The sequence below is a fragment of the Leptodactylus fuscus genome, chromosome 7 (genome assembly GCF_031893055.1).
Source record: "Leptodactylus fuscus isolate aLepFus1 chromosome 7, aLepFus1.hap2, whole genome shotgun sequence".
Lineage (NCBI taxonomy): Eukaryota > Metazoa > Chordata > Amphibia > Anura > Leptodactylidae > Leptodactylus > Leptodactylus fuscus.
The window spans coordinates 117314395-117336988 of record NC_134271.1 but is presented as its reverse complement, the minus strand read 5'-3'; the positions used below and the strand labels follow the sequence as shown (position 1 = coordinate 117336988).

At 41.2% G+C, this 22594-nt stretch overlaps 1 protein-coding gene across 5 annotated transcripts in view; it reads right to left on the bottom strand.

Moving 5' to 3' along the window:
* RALGAPA1 (Ral GTPase activating protein catalytic subunit alpha 1) overlaps positions 1-22594 on the bottom strand; it is a 138040-nt gene that overhangs the window by 38004 nt on the left and 77442 nt on the right. For all 5 annotated transcript variants that reach the window (XM_075282853.1, XM_075282856.1, XM_075282855.1 and 2 more), the window contains 5 exons: positions 21713-21823; positions 21451-21519; positions 19421-19555; positions 16814-16997; positions 2040-2892 (listed from right to left, as the gene is read on the bottom strand). In XM_075282853.1, the coding sequence (XP_075138954.1) occupies positions 2040-2892; positions 16814-16997; positions 19421-19555; positions 21451-21519; positions 21713-21823 (1352 nt within the window). The remainder of the gene's footprint in view (positions 1-2039; positions 2893-16813; positions 16998-19420; positions 19556-21450; positions 21520-21712; positions 21824-22594) is intronic.

Sequence of the window (22594 nt, the reverse complement as noted above, 5' to 3'; positions counted from 1 at the left end):
GTCACAGTACAGGAATAAGGTGCACAGTGATGTCACAGTACAGGGATAAGATGCACAGTGATGTCACAGTACAGGAATAAGGTGCACAGTGATGTCACAGTACAGGGATAAGATGCACAGTGATGTCACAGTACAGGAATAAGGTGCACAGTGATGTCACAGTAAAAGGATAATGAGCGCAGTAATAGTCATGGTAGAAGGAAGAGGCACACAGTGAAGTCACAGTAGAGTGATAAGTCGCACAATGATGTCACAGTACAGGGATAAACTGCACAGAGTGATGTCACAGTACAAGCACAATGAACGCAGTGATGTCACAGTACAGGGATAATGCACAGTGTTGTCACAGTACAGGGATAATACACACAGTGATTTCACAGAAGACGGATGAGGCACACAGTGATGTCACAGTACAGGGATAATACACACAGTGATGTCACAGATAAAAAAGTAGTATTATTACATTTTCTGAACTTTGGATAACATAAAAAAAAAAAAAAAAAAAAAAAAGAAACAAGGCAGATTTAGTCTAGAAACAGCCCCCCTCAGTCTACAGGTTGTTTGTGGTTTTGTAACTCAGCTCTATTTTACTTCAATGGAGTGAAGCTGTGATACGTAAGCCATTTAAAGCTAATACAAAAAGGATTGCATCAATTTTGTAGGGTGCAAAATTAGGCTGAGAACCTATTACTTCCACCTCAACAATAATCTACAATGCTGCAGACTATAGTAGCTCAAGAATACTTAAAGATGCCCAAACAAATAAATTATTAATGATGCTTCCACTGCCAAGCACATGGGTATGAGGACAGATGGGGCATACTATAATTCCACATGTTGCACTCTTTGTTCCCCCATGAGTACCACTGCCCTTGCTTATCACCCAAACCCTATGGTACTGACAATACCTGGAAGATCTGAGCACGCACATTTGTGGGGAAGACGACTATTGGTTAACTGATAGTAATGAATCATAAGAACACAGCTACTTTCTTCAAGAAGCACCCCAGCTGTCCATGGGTTGTGTCTGGTACTGTAACTCCGCTGAAATGAATGAGACAGAGTTGCAATACCAAGACAACTTTTGGACAGGTGTTGCTCTGTTTATGCATAAGAGCATCCAAACTTTTCCAATCTTGTACAATCCATTTAATTCTTCAATTTATTGACAATAACACCAGGACAGAACTCAGATGATGGGGACTAAGAGGGTCCTGACAGTCTTACTATATGGCAACTCTCTGCATCCTCCCCTCCATTCCTGAGATGAGCTGGTAGTCACTGTTGCCACTCTCAATACAGTGTGACTACTGTGGTGATGTCGACGGGACCTCTAAGGGCTCGTTCACATCTGCGCCCCATGTCTCTGTTTTGCAGGTTTCCGTTTCCTGCCCGAAACTGGACAAGAGACGGAAACCTGCAGTCATTTTTCAAACCACTCATTTGAATGGGTTTGGAAAGTGTCCGGTCATGAGCGCCGGTGAACGTTTGTGCTCTCCGCGGCAAAACCGATTTCTTTTTTAACTGGATACAGTCGGACATGAAAGACTTTGTGTCAGGTTAAAAAAAAAACGGTTTCGTCGGGGAGACCACAAAACGCTCACGGCCGGACACGCTCACGATCTGCCAAGTTTCCGTCTTCTGCCTGCAGAAGATGGTAACCTGAAAACGTAGATTGGGCGCTGGTGTAAACCCAGTGTCAGCAGTAAATTCGATGTGACAGCTCAGTGCAGGAATGGAGGTAAACATACAGGTGTCTGTGTTTTTTTTTTACTTTCTAGTCTGCATTTAATTGTATGACCCCAGCCAAAGCCTTTAAATGGATGCCTTAGATGGAAGAAGGATACCTACCTATACTGACCAGATGGAGACCAAAAGGACACTCTTTTGACCTCAGTCTGACTAATGTACCTATGAACGGGTTTAGTTTGTAAGTCAAGTAGTTTCCTGACATATATACTGAAGTAGACCACAAGTGTGAATAGATATAGGAACAAAGCTAAAATATCAGTTTCTAACGTTCAGCTGGAGATTTGTACCTTTTCTCCCAGGAATTCATGCCTAAAATGCTGAGCAGCAGTCGAGAGTAGTAGAAGGCAGACTCCGGCTTTTGGTTAGGCGGCTCTTCTTGAGGCATTGCTCTCATGTGGAGGTTACTGACATGCTTCTCCACAAATTCCTTCTCTTCTGCACTCTGCTTTAAAATAGCATTACTGACCTCATTCTCCAGTTTTTCCGAAAAGCAGGCCGGTGGTGGAGAGGGGACATTCAGAGAAACACCTGCTCTTTGAAGGCACTCAGGGCCTGTGGCTCCCAGATACTGCAAGAGGCAGTCAAGAGCATCCTCCTCGTCTGACAAACTGTCCCATAAAGGCAGCGCTTCCCCGCCTCTTCTTCTCGACTGACCTGAAGAAAATTCCTCAGACTCCCGTTGGGCAGCTGGCTGTTCTTCTTCTACAGTAACAGAAGATGTACTAAAGGCAGGAAGAAGGGAAGACCACTGGGACTTCTGTCCAGAATGTTCAAGTGCAGGTCCATAAAGGATGGAAGATTCCCAACTGTACTTGCCTGAAAGGTCCCTCACGATAACACGAACCACTGAACTAGCAGAAGAGAGTTCCTCACCAGGAGGTAGCTTCTCTTCTGATGGAATTTGCAAGCAGGACACAAGTGTGGTATTATTCAGTACAAAGAACTGAAGATTGGGGCTATGGAAGAGCTGCGGGGAGAGGTCAGAGCTCTCGCTATAGGGATTATCGTGATTCTCACAGATCTGACTGGTCAGCATGGCAGGGTCTCCGCTCATGGGATAATGTCCTAGGTGGTTCACCAAATGTGTAATCACTGTCCTTGCTGCTACCGGGATCAAGCCTTGCTGCTTCTGTGTTTTCACTGTAAATTAGAAAGAGACATAGTATTACAAAAGGTATGTCCATTTTAAGAAATACATTTTATTTATTAATGTTTAACTTCTTATATAATCACCATCATATTAAAAAGGAACCTGTCACATGAAAAATTCTGTTCTATCTGCAGACAGTATGTCATAGGGCAGGAGGAGCCGAGAGGATTAATGTATAGGTTTATGGGAAAGGAATCGGTATAACCTGTCAGTTATCTTAGGAAGTCTCCGCTCTTTCTATGCTGAGGAGTCCAGGAGGCGGAGCTATCAGTGACTGACAGCCATCTCTTTATATACAGTCATGTAGGGGAGACTGTCAGTCACTGATAGGACTGCTTCCTGGATGTCTAAGCATAAAGAGCAGATATATCAATGTATAAATGGCAAGTTATCCTGAATCATTTCCAATATCTCAGCTCTACAACATGTTGCCTGAAGAATGGACTGCATTTTCCATGTGACAGGTTCCCTTTAAGGGGGTTTCCTACGCAAAAACAATTATATTAAAAAAAAGGTCAGTGCTATTAGTATGTTAATAAGTACACCCATATACCTTTAGTAGTGTTTTGAGTGATTTCTGGCTTTCAATGAGAGCTCCATCTTCTGTATTTGTTTATGTGCTGGAGCTTCCTGTGTTTCTATCTTACAACTACCATAATGCTTTGCTCTGTCCCCCTCCCTGTCTCCCTAACTAGCCCTTCCCAACTAACCCCAGAAATACTGTTTCATGTGGAATACAGGTACAGTGAACCATCTCCAACACTCCGCCCCCCGTACCCAGACCACAATCCACATTCTATAATGGATTTTCAGTCTTCCTGATTATCCGGTGATGATCTGTTTACCCATTTCTGGAAACAGATCGTCACTACTCCCTCCCCCCATCTACCCCATTAAACTTATCCTCCAGACTCCTTCTGGTGACAAGGCTCCTCACTCTGTAATGGTGCTGTCTGTGCAGTGCATGCTCTACTCCAATGTGTGCGCCGCCAGTAATTCACCTCTACTGCACATCCATGCAAGTGCAGTAGAGGTGGATCATTGCTGGAGGAGAAGAGCTCACACAGACTGAATCAATACAGAAGGAGAAGGGGCTGTGTTACAGGAAGAAGTGTGGGGGGTAAGTATATAACATGGGTCAGAGGTTGGGTTTAGTGGGTAGGGAAGGGCAAGATAGCTAGAGAGACAGGGAGGAGGTGTATGGGAGCAAGAAAGGAGGAGGGAGTAAGGAAGTTATATATCAGGAAGCAGAAGCATGTAAACAAAAGCAGAAGATACCATCAGCTCCCAGAGACACCCAGACACGATCCTGATTGGATTGATCTGTATTTTTGTATTGTTGAGTTTCTATGCTCTCGCCCATTACAGGTCGGATTGCCTACTGTCTTTCTCTTGGCTCCCCCCTGTAATATTTATTTGCATTCTTCTACTATGCTTATATTCTGGACTCCCCAGCAAGGTTTGATTGTTTGCAATTCTTTTTGTTTGGCTCCTGTATTCATTGTATAACATAAACATTGTACGGACTCTAGTTTGACAATATCGCTTGGGTTATCATTCTTCCGGTCCGCTTGAGGAACCAAAAGAAGGAAACCTGGTCCACTTAAAAAGCGGTTGCCCACGGAAACCTGCATACCCCATAGACTATAATGGGGTCCACCGAGTTTCCGCCCAAAAAAATGAGGAGAGAAAAGTCCTGCTTGCATTTTTCAAACTGATTTAGGGCCGAATCCCTGAATGTAGAGCGAGTACTGGTGTGAATCCAGCCTGACTCTGTCATTACTTTTGTACTATTTGGGGCGGGTTCACACCTGCGCCTGGTCTCCGTTTTGAGGTTTCCATCTTTTGCCCGAGAAACTCGACAGGAGACGGAAACCGGCAGTCACTTTCAAACCCATTCATTTGAATGGGTTTGCAAAGTGTCCGGCCGTGAGTGTCTTCTGGTCTCCGCGGCGAAACCGGTTTTCTTTGACCGAATCCAAAGCCGGACATGCAGGACTTTGTGTCCAGTTAAAAAAAAAAAAAGAAACTGTTTCGCTGTGGACACCACAAAACAGTCACAGGTGCTCACGGCCAGACACTGTCTGCCGGGTTTCCGTCTCCTGTTGGCAGAAGGCGGAAACCTAAAAGCGGAGACCAGGGCGCAGATGTGAACCTGCCCTTTCTTATATTCTATAACTTGTATAATTTTCAATAAAAGGAGTTAAAAAAATACCCGATTAATTCTGACTTACGTCGCAATCGCCCAGCCCTATTCCACTGTATAGCCACTAAGGGCACACAAATTCTTCTTGATATATGATGCCAATGATAAGGTGACTACAGCTGTTGGTAACAGTTGAGACTGATCCTAATTATTTACAGGGGAGAATACCACCCCTTTGTTAATTGACGAGATCATTCACTATTTGGCAATCCTATAAAAAAAATAGCAGTAGTGTTGATCTGTTCATTATATGACTAGAGGGAAAGTGAAAATGACCCGCCATGAAACAATGCGGTTACAGCTGCGGCTCAGCTCAATGACTAGTGTTTATTTCTAAAGTATGTCATGACAACAGAGAGTAATAGTCCCTCGGGGGCCGCAGAGTTTAACTATAGGTCAACAAGGGAAGGATGAATCGGATCATCTTGTAATTACGGAGAGAATATCAAACCCATCCTTCCCGCTAATACACCACTCCAACTTGGCATGTGATAATTAAACAATACACTTGGTCGCAGCTCACAATTCGTCTCGATTTAGGCGATGTGGCCCTGGGCATGGGTGATATTAGGAAGGCCTTGGACATATGCATGCAATTACTTCTCTTCTGCTTTAATTAAGGCTGGCTTATATGTGACTTTTATGCAAACTAATGAAAATCAGATTAAGTCAATGGAAGAAGATCCATCAGCAGAACGCAAAGTATGGCCAATTAAAGGCAATGTGTTACTGAAATCATAATGTCAAACATGGTAGATCTCTGTGTCCACAGGACTCCTGTAAGAGCTACTGCTATACATGGCTGCCTGCCAGGCAGACAGGCACCAGGAGATTACTGCCTCACGTTTACTCAATGCATGTCTATGTAGCGTCTTACTCATGTTCCGTTCTACTGTTAATAGAAATAGGATTATGCAAAATTTCGAGGGATTAATTTCCAAAAAAATAATTGCCGGAATAATTGTCCTGCATATCACAATGGCAAAATTTTACGTGGTCACAAAGAAGTATGGTTGTGTAGCATTGCAAAAGCAGTCAGGGTTACTGGTCTGGAATCTTGGAAAGCTGGATAAGAACCAGTTTGACAAACAGCAAATGAAATCCAGCACTGGAAACTCCCAAAATGAATAAAACTTAACCTTTAATCATAGAGATTGTGTCCGTAAAATTTACAAAAAATCCAGCGATTGAGGTAAAAAACTCAACATTAATTCACAAGACAAAGACTGACTGACAGTGAAAAACACAGCCTACGCATTTCTGGGCGTTGGCCCCTTACTCATGGCAATGAACAGGGGATAATCGTACACATCAGGGAGAGTGTGTGCTACATAGGCAGTATGGAGACTTACAAGTCATTCCTGCTCCGCTAGGGATTCTGGGTAAAAAATATGCAAATCAATTCTCCAGTCTGCCTATGTAGGCACACACTCTCCCTGATGTGTACGATTATCCCCTGACCCTGGTCTATAGTCTCTCACTCTGCCAAATCAGTATCCCTACGCTATGCTGAGGAGGCCCAATAGCCCGAAACAGCGCTGTCCATAGCTGGGAATCTGTTTCTTTTGGAATAGAAATACTAATTTGGCAATTAAATCCGCATCATGATAGTAGGCTTTTTAACTGAGTCATGCATGATGTTAAGGATGTAGCCCTCTAGAGGGCGGCGTACAGAGTGCACTGTTCTCCTAATTACAGCCTGGAGAATAGATTTGCATATTTTTTACTCATGGCAATGAAGTAATGGAACTCTTAGCAACTCAATGAATTATATTTAATGATGACTCTACATTATAGGTGGAAATGCTCTTAGCGGACATGACACAAAGTGGGAAAATGGAGAAGTTTGTCATTATTGGAGTTGTGTTCCAGGAGTTAAACATTGATGGCCTATACTTAGGAGATGTCGGCAATGTTTGTTTCCGGGGTGGTCCATCAGAATGAAGGAGCTCAGTGCTTCGGTGAAGGCTGCAGCCCCCAAGTTGTTGGCACAGGCAAGGAGAGGGATTGTCGATTTGGGACAGAGCTGGAGTAGCAGATACAGGCGCTCAATATGTATGGACGCCCTTGTGCCAGAATTGAAATCAATGCCAGTCAGAAACTGGGGTAGATTTCAGGTATAACTCATGCCAGCTTTCTGATATAAGTTGTAATAAACTATAAGGGCCGATTTGTAAAAAGTGGCAAGTGAGGTACAGGTCTTTTCTCTATGCATTTTCAAAGCAGAATTTTTCCAGACGACATGTTTCAGCTCCTTCCAAAGATGCTCAATAGGATTTAGGTCAGGGCTCATAGAAGGCCACTTCAGAATACTCCAATGTTTTCCTCTTAGCCATTCTTGGGTGTTTTTAGCTGTGTGTTTTGGGTCATTCTCCTGTTGCAAGACCCATGACCTGCGACTGAGACCAAGCTTTCTGACACTGGGCAGCACATTTCTCTCTAGAATCTCTTGAGATTTCATTGTACCCTGCACAGATTCAAGACACCCTGTGCCAGATGCGGCAAAACAGCCCCAAAACATAACAGAGCCTCCTCCATTTTTCACAGTAGGGACAGTGTTCTTTTGAAGATACACTTCATTTTTTCGTCTGTGAACATAGAGCTGGTGTGCCTTGCCAAAAAGTTCAACTTTTACTTCATTTCATAGGTCATTCTCCCAGAAGCTTTATGGCTTGTCAACAACTTTTATTGATTATTACTTTTGTCAGATTGAAGTTATTTCTGTGACCATTGTGGGTTTTCCTTTCATTAAACCAGGGGGACCAAGAATTTTGTCCACATCTGTATATACACACACACACGTAGAAGAATTAACTCTAACTTCTGAAATTGGTTAAAGAGGACCTTTCATGTGCTTGGGCACTTGCGGTTTTATATACCGCTAGAAAGACAACAATGTGCTAAATTCAGCATTCCCATTATATGCCCCGGGGGATTAGATATTGGTGCCATTACCAATAACTCTTCACTGTCAGAAGAGCGTTCCTGACAGTCTAACTGGGAACACCCCTCCTGACAGTCTGTGCGTAGCTCTGTACTGTCAGAGGGGCGTTCCTTACGAGCCGAGCGATGACTTGTCCATAGGCCAGTACTGGGGGGGCGTTCCTTACTGCCGAGCGATGACTTGTCCATAGACCAGTACTGGGGGGGGGGGGGGGATGGGGGGGGGGCGTTCCTCATTGCTCAGCGTCATCGCTGGGTGGTAAGGAACACCCCTTTGATAGTACTGAGCCACGGACAGACGGTCAGGAGAGGCGTTCCCAGTTAGACTGTCAGGAACGCCCTTCTGACAGTGAAGAAATATCGGTAACAGCACCGATAGCTCTTCCCCCAAGGCACATAACGGGAAAGTCGACAGTGCGCTGAATTTGGCACACTGGCAGCTTTCCAGCGGTATATAAAACCGCAGGTGCCCGAGGACATGACAGGTCCTCTTTAAAGTGCTGCAGAATGATATCTTATCACAGAATAGAACAAAAAACAATGAAGAATCATCGGGAAAACATATCCAGTAATATTTAGCATTAATCTGAATTTTACTACTTCCCTTCAAGTCCAGTAAATATAACAAATTTAAAACATGTGCCCATGAAGAGAGAATGGGTGACATGCAACTCTCCTGCCAGTATGGATACAAAAATGCTCTCCTCACAAAGACACACGTGTGGGGAATGCCATCCCTAGGATATCTTTGATAATACGGCTTTGTGCAACTTCTATTTACTTAATAGAAGAGCCCTATTCAGAGCAGGCTATTCAGCTTTAAACAAACATCCATGTATTGTGCTGCAAACTCAGTAATTACAGCCCATTATGGCATACAGAGAAGCGGCACAGACACAGAACGCCCGCTGTCCTTACCGCCGGGGAAAAAAAGAAAACATGAAACCAATTGTGACAAGGGGCCCAAATGTTAGCCTCTTGTAATAGCAATAGGTGAAAATGTAATTACCGCAGAAAAGATCTGTCCTGGCCCACAGATGAGTACATTGCACTAATAAGACGATCATCATTTAAGGGGGAACGGTTCCATATTGGCTATAATTATGACCCTTCCTGCCCACGGAAACCATACCCCTTTACTTGCATGAATAGCAAATTAAAAGGATTCTGTAGGGACAATGGCGAAGAACACCTTTACATAATGGGCCCCTAAACAGGAAAAATTAAAGCAAATGAATTATCTTCTTTTCGCATTAATATGACCTTAGTACATGTCACATGCGCTGCCACCTAAAAATAGACGCTGGCGCTGTAAGACAGAGTGGTGTGATGGGGAAAGCGAGATGAGACATTTCTGCAATAATAATATCAAGTCGCATATAATATTCACATACAATGAGGTATATATGCCATTACAGACTACAGGATCGAGTTTAAAGGGATCCTATCACTGGATACCTTTTTTTCTGACTAACATGTAGGAATAGCCTTAAGAAAGGCTATTCTACTCCTACCTTTAGAGGTCTTCTCCGCGCCGCCATTCGGTAGAAATCCCAGTTTTCGTCGGTATGCAAATAAGTTCTCTCACAGCACTGGGGGCGGGACCCAGTGCTCAAACAGCTGCATCCTTTTCCGTCCTGGGTTTCAATTTTCTAGACCTCAGCAGAGTCGAATGCGCATGCCCACGGCCACAAGAAAAATGGCTGCTTGCTGAGTAAGCGGTGAAAGTGGCCACAAGAAAATGCGCCGTCAGCTCTGCCCGAGGCCTAGAAGATAGAAACTCAGGACAAAAGAAGACGCAGGGAGATGACATTCCAGAAGAAGATGGAGGTGGCGCTGGAGAGCTCTCTCGCAGCATTGGGGACCGCCCCCAGTGCTGTGAGAGAGGAGGCATTTGCATACCGAAGAAAACCGGATTTATAGCGAACGGCGGTGCGGAGAAGACATCTAAAGGTAGGAGAAGAATAGCCTTTCTTAAGGCTATCCCTACGTGTTAGTCAAAAAAAAGGGGTATCCAATGATAGGATCCCTTTAACATATAGAATCTTGGATGTGCCTACTGTAAATCGTGAAAGTGGCTATACACATTAGATAGAAGATTATTATTATTATTGTGTCAGGGAATGTGTGGTGAAGATTTGTGTAATATACTTTGTTAACCTATCTAACTTTCTTTTAATAGAAAACAGATTCTAAAGTTCCACCTGGCAACCCTCTGAGCGATTGCCAGGGAAAACCCATACACATTTTGTATTGCCAGTATGTAGAGCTGTAACACTGGCCATAGGGGGGATGGTCACTCAAATGGTTGTATCTCCAGTTTTCAACAACCTAGAAAAATGGTTCTGAGATTCTCAGCTTTCATAGCTACCAAGATTGCAACTCTAATAACAAAATAACCTGATACATAGTTGGGAATATGCTACATATAAAATCATATTTGTGACTGAGAAAAATGTCCATGTCCCTAGGCCCCCATACCCAATCAGTGTATGCCAAACGAGAGTCTTTTGGTATATGCCATTACACACACATCTATCTATCTATCTATCTATCTATCTATCTATCTATCTATCTATCTATCTCTCTCTCAGATAGTGGATCCCATATAACATACATAGTGTGATGTGCCTGCAAAAATAGCAAAGTGGAGATTCTCTTTACTTTATATACTTTAAGCCCCTTCTCACAAAGCCCTCTAGTGGTCACCACTTATACTTTCATTCTTGACCGCGTCTTTAGAACTGCTATTACTTTACATGACTAAGCAGAGACTTGCCCATGTGCTTAAAGGGTACCTGAGTTTTTAAGAAAAGTCAAAATATATTCAGGCTCTTGCTGGATAGTCTGTTCTATGACTGTATGAGCCTTCATACATGATATCTGATCAATTTTTCTGTTGCTAATAAACACATTATGGCTGAAACACATTTTGCATTTGTCTCTCAGGCCGTGGGCATGTATAATAAAGAGCAATCTGCCCCCTTCCCTATTCCTTACTACTACGGATTCTACATGTAATTCTGAGAAAAGTAACAGTAAAATAGCAAACAAATAGCTGAGAAACCCCCAAGTGAGAATAATATATGAGATACAGGGGAACTGAACTGCAAATATAGGGAAAATACATGCAGACAGTACACCGGTGAAAAGCTATCTATGAGCACAGTCAGTAAACCGACTTGCTGTCTGTGAATAATATCCCATCTGAAATCACACAGCCAGTAGCAGCTACAAGTACATAGAATACATTTCTTACATAGTAAGCTGTGAAATTTGCAGAAACAGTGATCAAAGAACAAACAGTTTGCAGACATGCTGTGAGGAAAAACAGCTCCTCCCCTGTCTATTCACTGTGTGAAGACAACAGAGCTTTCCCCTCCAATCACAGTGAAGCCGCCTTGCATCTATGGACAGCACTTCCCTAGTAACAGGGAGTGCACTGCAAATTAGATAAAAGGGGAACACCTAGAAGCAGGAACTTTAGAGTTTTTTTCATGCAGAAGCAGCAACATTTAAGTGCTTTACATTTTGGTTCAGAAGCACACGGTTTATTAAATGAGACCATTTTGTCTGAAAAGTTAGTGACCATTTAACAGAGATGTGGAGAATCCATTTTCTTCAAAGATCCATTTCTTCAATGGGTGGATCAGGTCCATGAAATCGGAAGCAAAAGTTTTGTTTGTAAAAATAAAATGTGCAGCAAAAATGCTAGCAATTTATTCCAATGGAGTATTAACACCACCCTTAGGGTAATGTAACAGTGTGAGCACTATGCAGAATGTCCTTAAGGAAACCCTCCAGTGGGTCACCTGCAAACCTGATGATACAAGTAGTAATAGACTGGCGGGGCAAGTGTTTTTTTAAAAAATTTTTTTAAAGTCTTGCTGTATCCAATACCTTTTTTTTTTTTTTTTTTTATCATCTGGAAAACCACCTTAAGACTGGGTTTCCCACGGGCCAGAAACGCCGCGATTTGCCCCCAGCGGAAACACCGTAGGAAAAATCACAACGTTTTACAGTAACTGCAAAGTGAATGGGATTCTTCCAATTTGGATTTATTATCGGACTGTAGATTTTTTTATTTCCGTTTTCAGCACATGACTATGGGGGCTGTCATCTTGCTTGACCTACTTCTCTTTTTCGTTATCCGAATTTAGTGATCTGCTTTATAATATAGTCATGTCCATAGACAGCAATAGTCTGGAGCAAACTTGCATAGGTGGACATGCTTGATGCATAAACTGTGATATAATCTATATCTAGAATAAACAAAATTGGCAGTTGTCAGTCTATTAGTAAGCTTAGTACCCAGAGTGAAAATTGCAGGATTAGTAGTTATTTTTAATTATAGTGACTGGAAATTTTTTAAAAGTCTAAAAAAAAAATTTATTTAAAAATCTATTTGCCATAAATACTTAGTTTACAAATTAGGTGATTTTCCGGTGACAAAATTTATCCTTATACACTATAGAGCTCTTTCTACAATAAAAACAATGCTGGCAATTGTAGTGCTTTATCAACTGTTCCTCAGAGGAGGAAACGTGTGTACCAAAAAAAAAAAAAAAAAAAAACCTCCCAAAAAAACCTACCAATTCCATGTATATACACAAAACACCATCTAAAAAAAAAAATGAAGAAGTAGATTTACATCCATCATTTTTGGCGCAACTAGTCACTTTTATTTTTTTTTAAAGATGCTTTTAAAATCCAGGAAATGAGGCTGCGGTCTAAACAAGTCTAAATCCCATGGATGAATCGAGACCCATATGGAGGATTCAATTTATTTGCTGATCCAAGAAATGAAATGATTTGTGTATGACATCCTGCTGACAAACCTTCAACTGGTGCCATGATTGCTAATAGAATTGCTGTTTTTACCATTAGGAGACCTGGCTTGAAGCCCTCCTCTATTTTTTGGTGTGAAAAATCCTAAATTATGGACATAAAAGTTTATTTTGGCACTCAATATTTTTGCTGGCAACACAGTGAGGGGAGAAAACATTGCATACAGAACACGGCTGAAACTAGTTACACTTTTGTTTAATGTACTTCCTAGCCCAGAACCGGGAATCATTAAGATATTACCATTACTAATCAAAGAATAAAGAGGTGCAAAAAATATGTGGATAATACAATATTAGTATATGAAAGTCCGTGCTAAACAGCAGCCTTAGTGCAGGTTACTTAAGAAAATAGGAATCTGAATCATACAAAAGGGACAAGACAGGAAACAAAAGATGGAGAAAAAAAATGGCGCCATCTAGGAGTAGAAATAGGTGAATAGCAGCACACATATAAGTGCGATCACCTTGATAGGTTGTACTTGTATTAGATAAATCTCAAGCGCACTAATGGCACCAGCATCCCTACAGCTGACCCCTATGATACCACAAGTGGGAGTCAATTGGAAGAAATGGGAGTTCACAAACCGTAGGTGCCATTTGTGTGTCCCAAAGTCATGTCCGCACGTAGGAAGAATGATTATTCCAATTAAATAATTAATATAATTATTTTAATACAAGACCAACATATTTCAACTCTGGACAGAGTCCTTCATCACAAAGGTAAAAAGGATGAAACGCGTTGTACTACTACTGGTAAAAAAAAATAAAATTCTAAATTCTTTGTATATAATTTGGTAACTAGCCTACTAGAGCAACATAAAGGTAACCAGAACCGCATGCTAGTACATGTGATTCTCCTCGTGCCATAATCCATATATACTGTCTGTTTAGTGGGTATCTATCATTTAGGACCTCTGCTAATCCAGTAATGCTCGCAGCCACCCAGTATGTATAAAACCAGCTGAACCCATGGATCTTAACAGAACCAGTCCAACATCTAATACAGGGCTGCCAAACTCAATTACACCTAGGGCCAAAAGTAAAAACTTGGACAAAGTGGCAGGCCAACGTAGATATTTACATGACTTAAAATAGACACATAGGACACTATATTCCACAAACAGGGTAACCAACAGGTACGGAAAGGTATTATAGCATAATAGATGTCCAAGGTGATAACATCATGAACTTGTAACTGCTCAAAGATACATCCCTTCTATACAGATTAAATAATCTATCACATAAACACCCTCAAACTGAGGGAATACATGGGTGAGATGTAATAGAAGAGAGCAACAAGGAGCTGTGTATGTCCAGCGGAATGAAACAAATAAATATATAAGACAAGTGTCAAGTAGTGAGGAAAAACTCCATTACTATAGGAAATGTAAGAAACCTCCATACATACAAAGCATCCTGTAGAAAAACTATAATCAAACCCAGACACAAAGTATCTTACCCATTGTTAAGATAGTAAAACACACGCTTCCGTAGCTGCAGGCACCCTGACCCCCGGAAGAAGGCTGGTCACGTGCCGAAACGCGCATCGGGTCAGGGTGCCTGCAGCTACGGAAGCGTGTGTTTTACTATCTTAGCAATGGGTAAGATACTTTGTGTCTGGGTTTGATTATAGTTTTTCTACAGGATGCTTTGTATGTATGGAGGTTTCTTACATTTCCTATAGTAATGGAGTTTTTCCTCACTACTTGACACTTGTCTTATATATTTATTTGTTTCATTCCGCTGGACATACACAGCTCCTTGTTGCTCTCTTCTATTACATCTCACCCATGTATTCCCTCAGTTTGAGGGTGTTTATGTGATAGATTATTTAATCTGTATAGAAGGGATGTATCTTTGAGCAGTTACAAGTTCATGATGTTATCACCTTGGACATCTATTATGCTATAATACCTTTCCGTACCTGTTGGTTACCCTGTTTGTGGAATATAGTGTCCTATGTGTCTATTTTAAGTCATGTGAATTTTTCATAAATAAAAGTTATTTTTTGATATATGCTGAGTATCCTTCAACTTTCTGGGATCTTCTATCCCCTCTCGTTTTCTTGGAATATAGTGCATGGTTGGGATACGCTTTGTATTATGGGGTTTATATATGAGAGTTAGATATGTATGTCTGATGTTAATATAATTCTCTTGTGCTATGCGTTTTCTATACTCAACGTAGATATTTATTGAAAAAATGTCTACAACGCAGGAAGTTTTTCCCTTTTCATCAGATATAACAATAAACCTTTTCATATGAAACAAACTTTAGTTTGTGTCTATGACCAGCCGCAATACTAATGTATACATGTATAGAATCTCCCATAAAATAATGAAAAAAAAAAGCTTTAAAAAAATATGCTAAAAAATTAAAATAAATAAAATTTGTAAATCCCTCCTTTCCCTAGAATACATATAAAAGTAGAGAATGACTGTGAAACACAAACACATTAGGTATCCCTGTGTCTGACAGTGCCCGGTCTATTGAATATAGGGGATCTGCAGTGCTCCTGTTCCGTCAGGAAGGGGTTAATAGGAGCACTGCAGATACCCTATATTCAGCCAGGCTGAATTCCAAGTGTGGTGTGGGGGTGGGGGGGACCCAGTCCTCAAGCTCAGGGAAGGGGAAGACAGACAACCAAAACACCCCCTCCCCTTTCCCAGCATCTACTGCACCCAAAATCTCTGACCATTTTAATTTTTGAAAGTTTCCAGTAGCTGCTGCATTTCCCCCCTAGGCTTATACTCGAGTCAATAAGTTTTCCCAGTTTTTTGTGGTAAAATTAGGGGCCTCGGCTTATACTTGAGTATATATGGTACACTGTAGGATAGTTTGACACCTGTGATTTATTATGTGTTAGGGTGTCCCAATTCTCCCCCATCAGCAAAAGTCAGAGAGAAAGTATTGGGCTTCTGTTCCTAAGCGAGTAAGGCGCCATTAGAGAAGCCTGGCATTGGTTTATTCCACTCTATAAAGTGAAGGCACATGCAGGCTCAGCCAAGGGACAGGTCAGGAGCATGTAAAGATTTACTAACTTTTCTACTAAAACGTTGCCTAGTGCCACCCAAGACCTATGACTGTCTTCCTCGTCTGTTTCCTACTCTGAGGCGGATTGAGAGTCTCCTGCCAGTGCATGTGCTGGACAGTTCCTTAGGCCTCATGCATGCGACGGAGTAAGCAGGTGATGGGGGTCCGATTTTTTTAATGGAATGCATTTGAATGACATCCTCTTGCCTTCCATCCTTCTCAGATTTCAACAGGGGGCTCCGTTCCCTTTTCATGGAGCAGGATAGGATCTGCTCTCTATATATCGGAACAGAGCATCTGAAACTCCCCCCCCAACCTGCCGGAAGAGACCAAGGCTGCACACTTGGTCATGCTACCCAAGCTTTATATAGGACTGTACTGTGCATGCAGCAGGAAGGAGAATCTCGTGATCAGCCTCACAATAGGAAACGAACAAGGTGCTGTCAGTGACAGATCTGAGGTTGGCGCTGAGAGGGGTTTTACTGGAACAGGCAGTGCTGAAAACGCAGGCCTGTAATGTTCCCATTCTACTAAGGGCTAATCCGCATATTGTGAAAGACACTATTTTCTCATTAAACAAGCATCAATCTGCAATTATAACGATTTGATTGTCCGTAGTAAAAGATACTAGGGCTGGAATAGCAAGGGATGACAGATTACAAAAGGAAGTCCATTGTCCATTATAACTCCTACAGGGACCGCCACTTTTTCACTGTCATGACCAACCACAACACAAGATGGATTCCACCACAGTTATTTTGTGTTGCAGCAGAAGTCAAAATTTTTGAGAACTACTTGGGAAAAAGCAACTAATCTGGGACGAAGCAGTGAAAATAAGTTGGTGTGGCACATGTATAAAGTATTCAGTACATCAGTACGCACCCTCAGTGACAGGCTGTAGCTTAGTGGAGCGCTCCGAATCTGGGGAATGAAGAGGTTCTGGTTCCTTCAGGCATTCCAGCTGCAAAAAGGGATCATAGTCTTCAGATGCCAGATCTGAAAGGCTCAGGGGAAAGTAGCGCGGGTTGCTGAAATGCTGCGAGCCATAAACACAGTCATGCAAAACCTGCAAGCAGATGAAAGAGAACAAATCAGCAGAAGTGTCTGCACCGGAGTAAAGGAGGAAATCCAGCACTTCACTATGTAAAAGATCAATATACATCTGAGTATAATGAAATACACAGCGGATCTAAGGAGCTTTCTTGATAAACATCCTTATCGCCAATGAGCCCAGCATACTTCTTACACCCTGACGGACTGTTTCATTCAATGCACCTAACAGGAGATGATCCTCATTTCAATGGGTATGTATAAACATTAAAGGATGTCACAAGTATCAAAAAGATGATGGTAAATTTATTCTAATGTTATTCTTGAGACTCGAAATCCAAAAATAAAAATAAACCAAAGAATACAGCATTCTGCAAATAGATGGCATTCACTTGTATTATACAATGGGTTAAGGGGCCTTATATAGGGGAGTCCCTGTGTGCTGGACCTGAAGACAACTTGTGGAAAAACGAAGGCTACCTGCACAGTCTACAGGTCAGTAAACGCGGTACGAATGACAAACGTACAATGGTGTGTGTTATCTGTTCACTGGCTCATACATTGAAAATGAACTGACAGAGCCGCAAGTACGGTATAGGACCTAATCCATATTTTGCAGCCCAGAGATAAGGCTGTGTGTATGGGCCCATTGAAATGCAAGGGGCTGTAACTTTATCTGCAATTGGTCACCTAAGCCTATAAAAAGCAGCGGGTTTAGGTCAACAAATTATAAGTTACACAGAATTTTTCCCACAAACCAATATTATAAAAGAGTTAATAGTCACATCTTGCAAGTCCAAATAATTAACAATTTTGCAAAGTTTTAAAGATTTTCTCCAAACATCTTAATGATGAGAGATTTTTGTCTTGATCTGTTGATAATGGATACCACTATCAATATAAGAACTTTCTATGGTCTGAAACTTGTTAGAAACCAAGCCATTATTTCCTTATTATGGACAGGTTATCAGGCAGGGACATTACATGTATGAGAAGATATCACGGCCACAAGAAGGGAATCTTCTGACAAGTCCCAGACCATAGAAAGTTCCAGCATTCATGGTCCTATCAAGACAAAATACTACAAAGATGGTTAGAGAAACTCTGCCAAACCTTAAGTCACTTACATTTCTGGACAATTTATCGTAGTAGTAAACATTTGTTACAAATATAAGTATTGTAATGTTCATGGGGAAATCTCCTTTACTGATCTCAGCTCCTCCTGTTCTATAACATACAGTCTACAGGCTGAATTTTTAACACAATAGGTTCCCTTCCTTATGCACAAAGCAACCACACTGCAGGCTATTTCACAACGTATTTCTCAGGCATGTGCTTTTGTGCCATACCAGCCAAATATAATATACCGTGCAGCCACATACATAATGAACTGATGCTGTCCTGAGGGTTACAAGCTGCGGCCTCCTCCATTAGATATGCATCCAGCAGCCAACACTGACTATACTCACAGTTGTCCTATGTCCTGTGGAACGCCACAAATGCCTCTAATGTCAAACAGCGCTACTTTAATGCCGTAACCAAACAGAATATATTTCAGATAAAAATAACTCCCTATAACAATCTCATAAGTATATAGCATGGGGATTCAACTCTTAGTAAAGTAGTATACATGTGGTAGTATACTACAGTCCATAAACATCATGAAATATACGTATACATAGAAATTGTACTAGCAGAGTTGCACAATAACCATGCCAAAGGGTAAGTATGCATGTATACATGTCCTACAAGTCATCAAAGTCAATATATAAGATGTAATGCATTACCCATAATAGTATACACAGGTAAAGGGAGAGTAGAGAACACAGGTTTAAGCGCCGGCTCCCACCCAACGCGCGTTTCGGCACACTTGCCTTCGTCCAGGTACCATACTATAGTATGGCACCACATGTATAGTACTTTACTAAGAGTTGAATCCCCATGCTATATACTTATGAGATTGTTATAGGTAGTTATGTGGACACGGCTGTGCCGACTCCATTATCGTGTATGAGCACTGAATCCTCCTTTTCCCTTTTGTATGTGATTTTACTTATTGTTCATTAATAAATATTACTATTGTAAACTGAATTTGTGTCATAGTATCGGTGACATTTATGCAGAGTGTCTGCTGTACTTGTTTGGTTGTTTTTGTCTCTGTGTGTTATAGAGCACATTCATATATAGTTTTGTAGCGAAGCATTCAGTATAACTTTTATTCTTGTCAATTAAACCTCTGCAGATTCTAGGCTGTGGTGGTGTCACTCACTGGGTATTATGAGCGCCCACTGTGCACCTAAGCATAGAATGAGCAGATATTTAGGTGAATACATTCTACTGAGTTTTTTCCTACAAAATTATATATCAATGTTCCCAGCTCCTCCTGCTCTATAACATGCTGCCTGCAGATTGGACTGTAAGAGCTGTGCTTATACCCACCTTATAGGCACAGTGCAATACTGAGTTTTCCCTTCCTTGGTTGTCGCTGCCAGCATGCCGCACTGGCTTCAGTAATACTGAAAGTGGCAGTGCCATCATCCATTCTAGAAGCGAGAGCAGCAGAGACACGATCAACTGAAAAACAACCATCAGGAAGCAAAGTGTTATAGAAATATAAACATGGAAACCTCATTACATTGTCTTTACTTTGTTATTTGGCAAATCTAACAACTGCTCATCCCTCTTGGCAAGGCCATAGCATGTAGAGTTCTCCGTTCTAACAGTGTCACTGTGGTACCAAACAAACCAATTGTAGCATTGGGGTAACTAGACAGGAAGTTTTATTGGAACTGTATAATTTATACACACACACACATTGTATACATAAACATACCATCGTATACACATATATAGATAGCGTGCGAGAGAGAAATATATATATATATATATATATATATATATATATATATATATGTATGTATCCACATACACACATAAACATCTATCTATCTTATACACACACACATATAGGTAATCTGAATTAGCATGGCATCTCAATGGACAGCACGACAGAAGTAATAAAGTTCCAACAATTCAGAGATGTCTAATCTTAAGCGTCCTTGTCAATCCAGTGGTAGCCTTGTCTGCCACCTGCTGGTTGGATTCTAAATTCAATGGTCAATTATGGTGGGCTTATATTGGCTACCATTGTGCTTCCTGCAACAGTCTATCTACGTTTTGTAAGGTAATGACTGATGACAGGGACCATCCTACTTGGGGCAGTGTCCGTAGGTCATGGTATGTCAGCAGGAATACATCTTTCCTTTTACCTCTGCATTGTTCTGCTCCTCTGTTATTTCTTAGGGCTTTATGAATAAATTGACAACTGGGGGTTACCCGTTGTGTCTCTGCATAGTCTGGCACTGTCAGCACTTTGACAATGTAAACTGGTTGTGGTATGTCTGGTTAAAGAGGACCTCTAACCTCTCCTGACATATCTCTTGTAGTATATGATTAGACCTTCTAGAGTATTACAATTCTGGAGCATGATTTCTCACACTTTTGTGATGTCTGTTCCTCTGTTATTCAACTTGGAAATATATGTAGCGACATACCACAACCAGTTGTCAATATATGCATGGGCACCGCCATGATGCGGTCGCCCTCTGACCCGGCGGTCACGTGATCCGCTGGGCTCAGTGTCTTGCGAGAGCTGCTGGGTCCTACAGGACCAGATCAGCTCTGTATACTGTGTATGCAAGGTGCAGGAGCCTGTATTCCTCCGGCAACTGGGGCTAAATGTACCAGCCCCAGTTATAAGAAAAAAAAGCCTCTAATACAAAAAAAAAAAAAAAAAAATGATCAGATGTCCCCAAAGGTCTCTTATGACCTTATGAGGACACCATCTGAAAAAAAATATAAAAAAAAATGTATAAATTTTTTTTTTTTTTTAAAACTAAATAAAATAATTTTTTAAAAAAAGTAAAATAATACGCCAATAAAATGCTGTTATTAACAGTTATAGCCCCACCCCCGACAACACCATACAAAATAAAAATTACCGTAACGGAGAGGAAAAACTATTTTATAAAGTTTTTCAGTAGCACTTTGTGTTATTAAAGAAAAAAAGAAAAAAAAGAAAAGTGAAAACCAGACACAATTTCCCTCCTATTTTGTTTATATTTTCACGGATATAAAAAAAAATTAAAACACATTCGAAAATAAAAACAACATAAAAATAAAGTCCTATGTGTCCCCGAAAAAAGAAGCAAAAATTAGTTGAATGAGAAAAATGTTACAGCCCTCTAAACTGCACATACAAAATAAACCTAAAATGTGTCTGGTCCCGGACCATAAATTGGCCCGGTACTGAAGTGGTTAAGAAAGAGGAGGAATTTTGCTCCGATAATACATAACACAAAGCTTCTTATATCCAATTGTGCTTTTCATATACACAAAAGTTTGTTGAAAAGTTCACCGTTGTAAGGAATATATAGATACGCAGTATATGTCTGAAACGACATACTCACTCGCTTGTCTTGTTCATACGATGATGTCTCAGCAGTTGGCAAAAGATGGGTCACAGTGGCTAAAAGGATCTGCCGCAAACAAAAGGCATAAGAAGATTTCATAGATCAATACTATCAATGGAAAGTAGGGGGATCTAGAGATGGCTCCCGATATTTTATTTAAAAAAGTATTCTTCATAGACCAATGGCTGCATTACAGTCCGTAGAGATGTCATGTAACAAAAGAATGGAACCATACAAGTTGATACAAAGAAGAACTTACCTCGATAATTTTCAGTGGGTAGTCTGGGTGGTAAATTTGCAGCTGTGGGACGTAGTTGAGAAGAATGTTCAGCACGCTGCATGCTACTTGTGCAACAACTTTGTTGGGAAACTAAAATAAAGTGCAGAATAAAATTGTTATCATTACACACATACATTTTCATTTACATGCATATGTCTCTACCAGATTTTATTATGATGCACATAATGGACATTGAGAGGAGGAACAGGAAATAGTATACGAGGGTTATTCCCATCTCAGCCAATCCTGGTTGCAAGGCCAGGCCATAAGGTTGGAACACACTGTTCCATGCGGTTTCCATAATGCCAACATAACTAAATGGGGGATACAGAAACAGCGTTGCTCCCCTTTACGGCAGTTACAGAAACAGTATAGCTCACCCACAGAGCAGAGCAATGCTGCTTGGCTGTTTCTGCAAGTCCTGCCTTGCGGTCGTAACTCGTGGCCAGTTATTCCCTGCGCCACCCATAGCTGGCAGAGACAGGCATAACCCTTTAATAATGAAATAACATATTAAAATGGGCTGTCACATTTGGAGACAATTAAAAGTTTAACATTTTTGGAAACAAAAATAATTAAACATTTTGCAGAGTTTTAAAGATTTTCTCTAACCGTCTTAGTGGTGACACTTAGTGTCTGTTGTCTTGATCGGTTGCAAATGGATATGATCATGACTGCAGGAACTTTCCCTGGTCATAATCCCAGCCATGATTTCCTTATTGTGGCTGGGTTCTCTTCTCATACATGTAGTGTCCCTGCCTGATACCCTGCCCACAGTACGGAAATAATGGCTGGGTTTCTGACAAGTCGCAGACCATAGAAAGGTAAATCTGCGGATATACCTTGGGAGCCTTCTCCTCG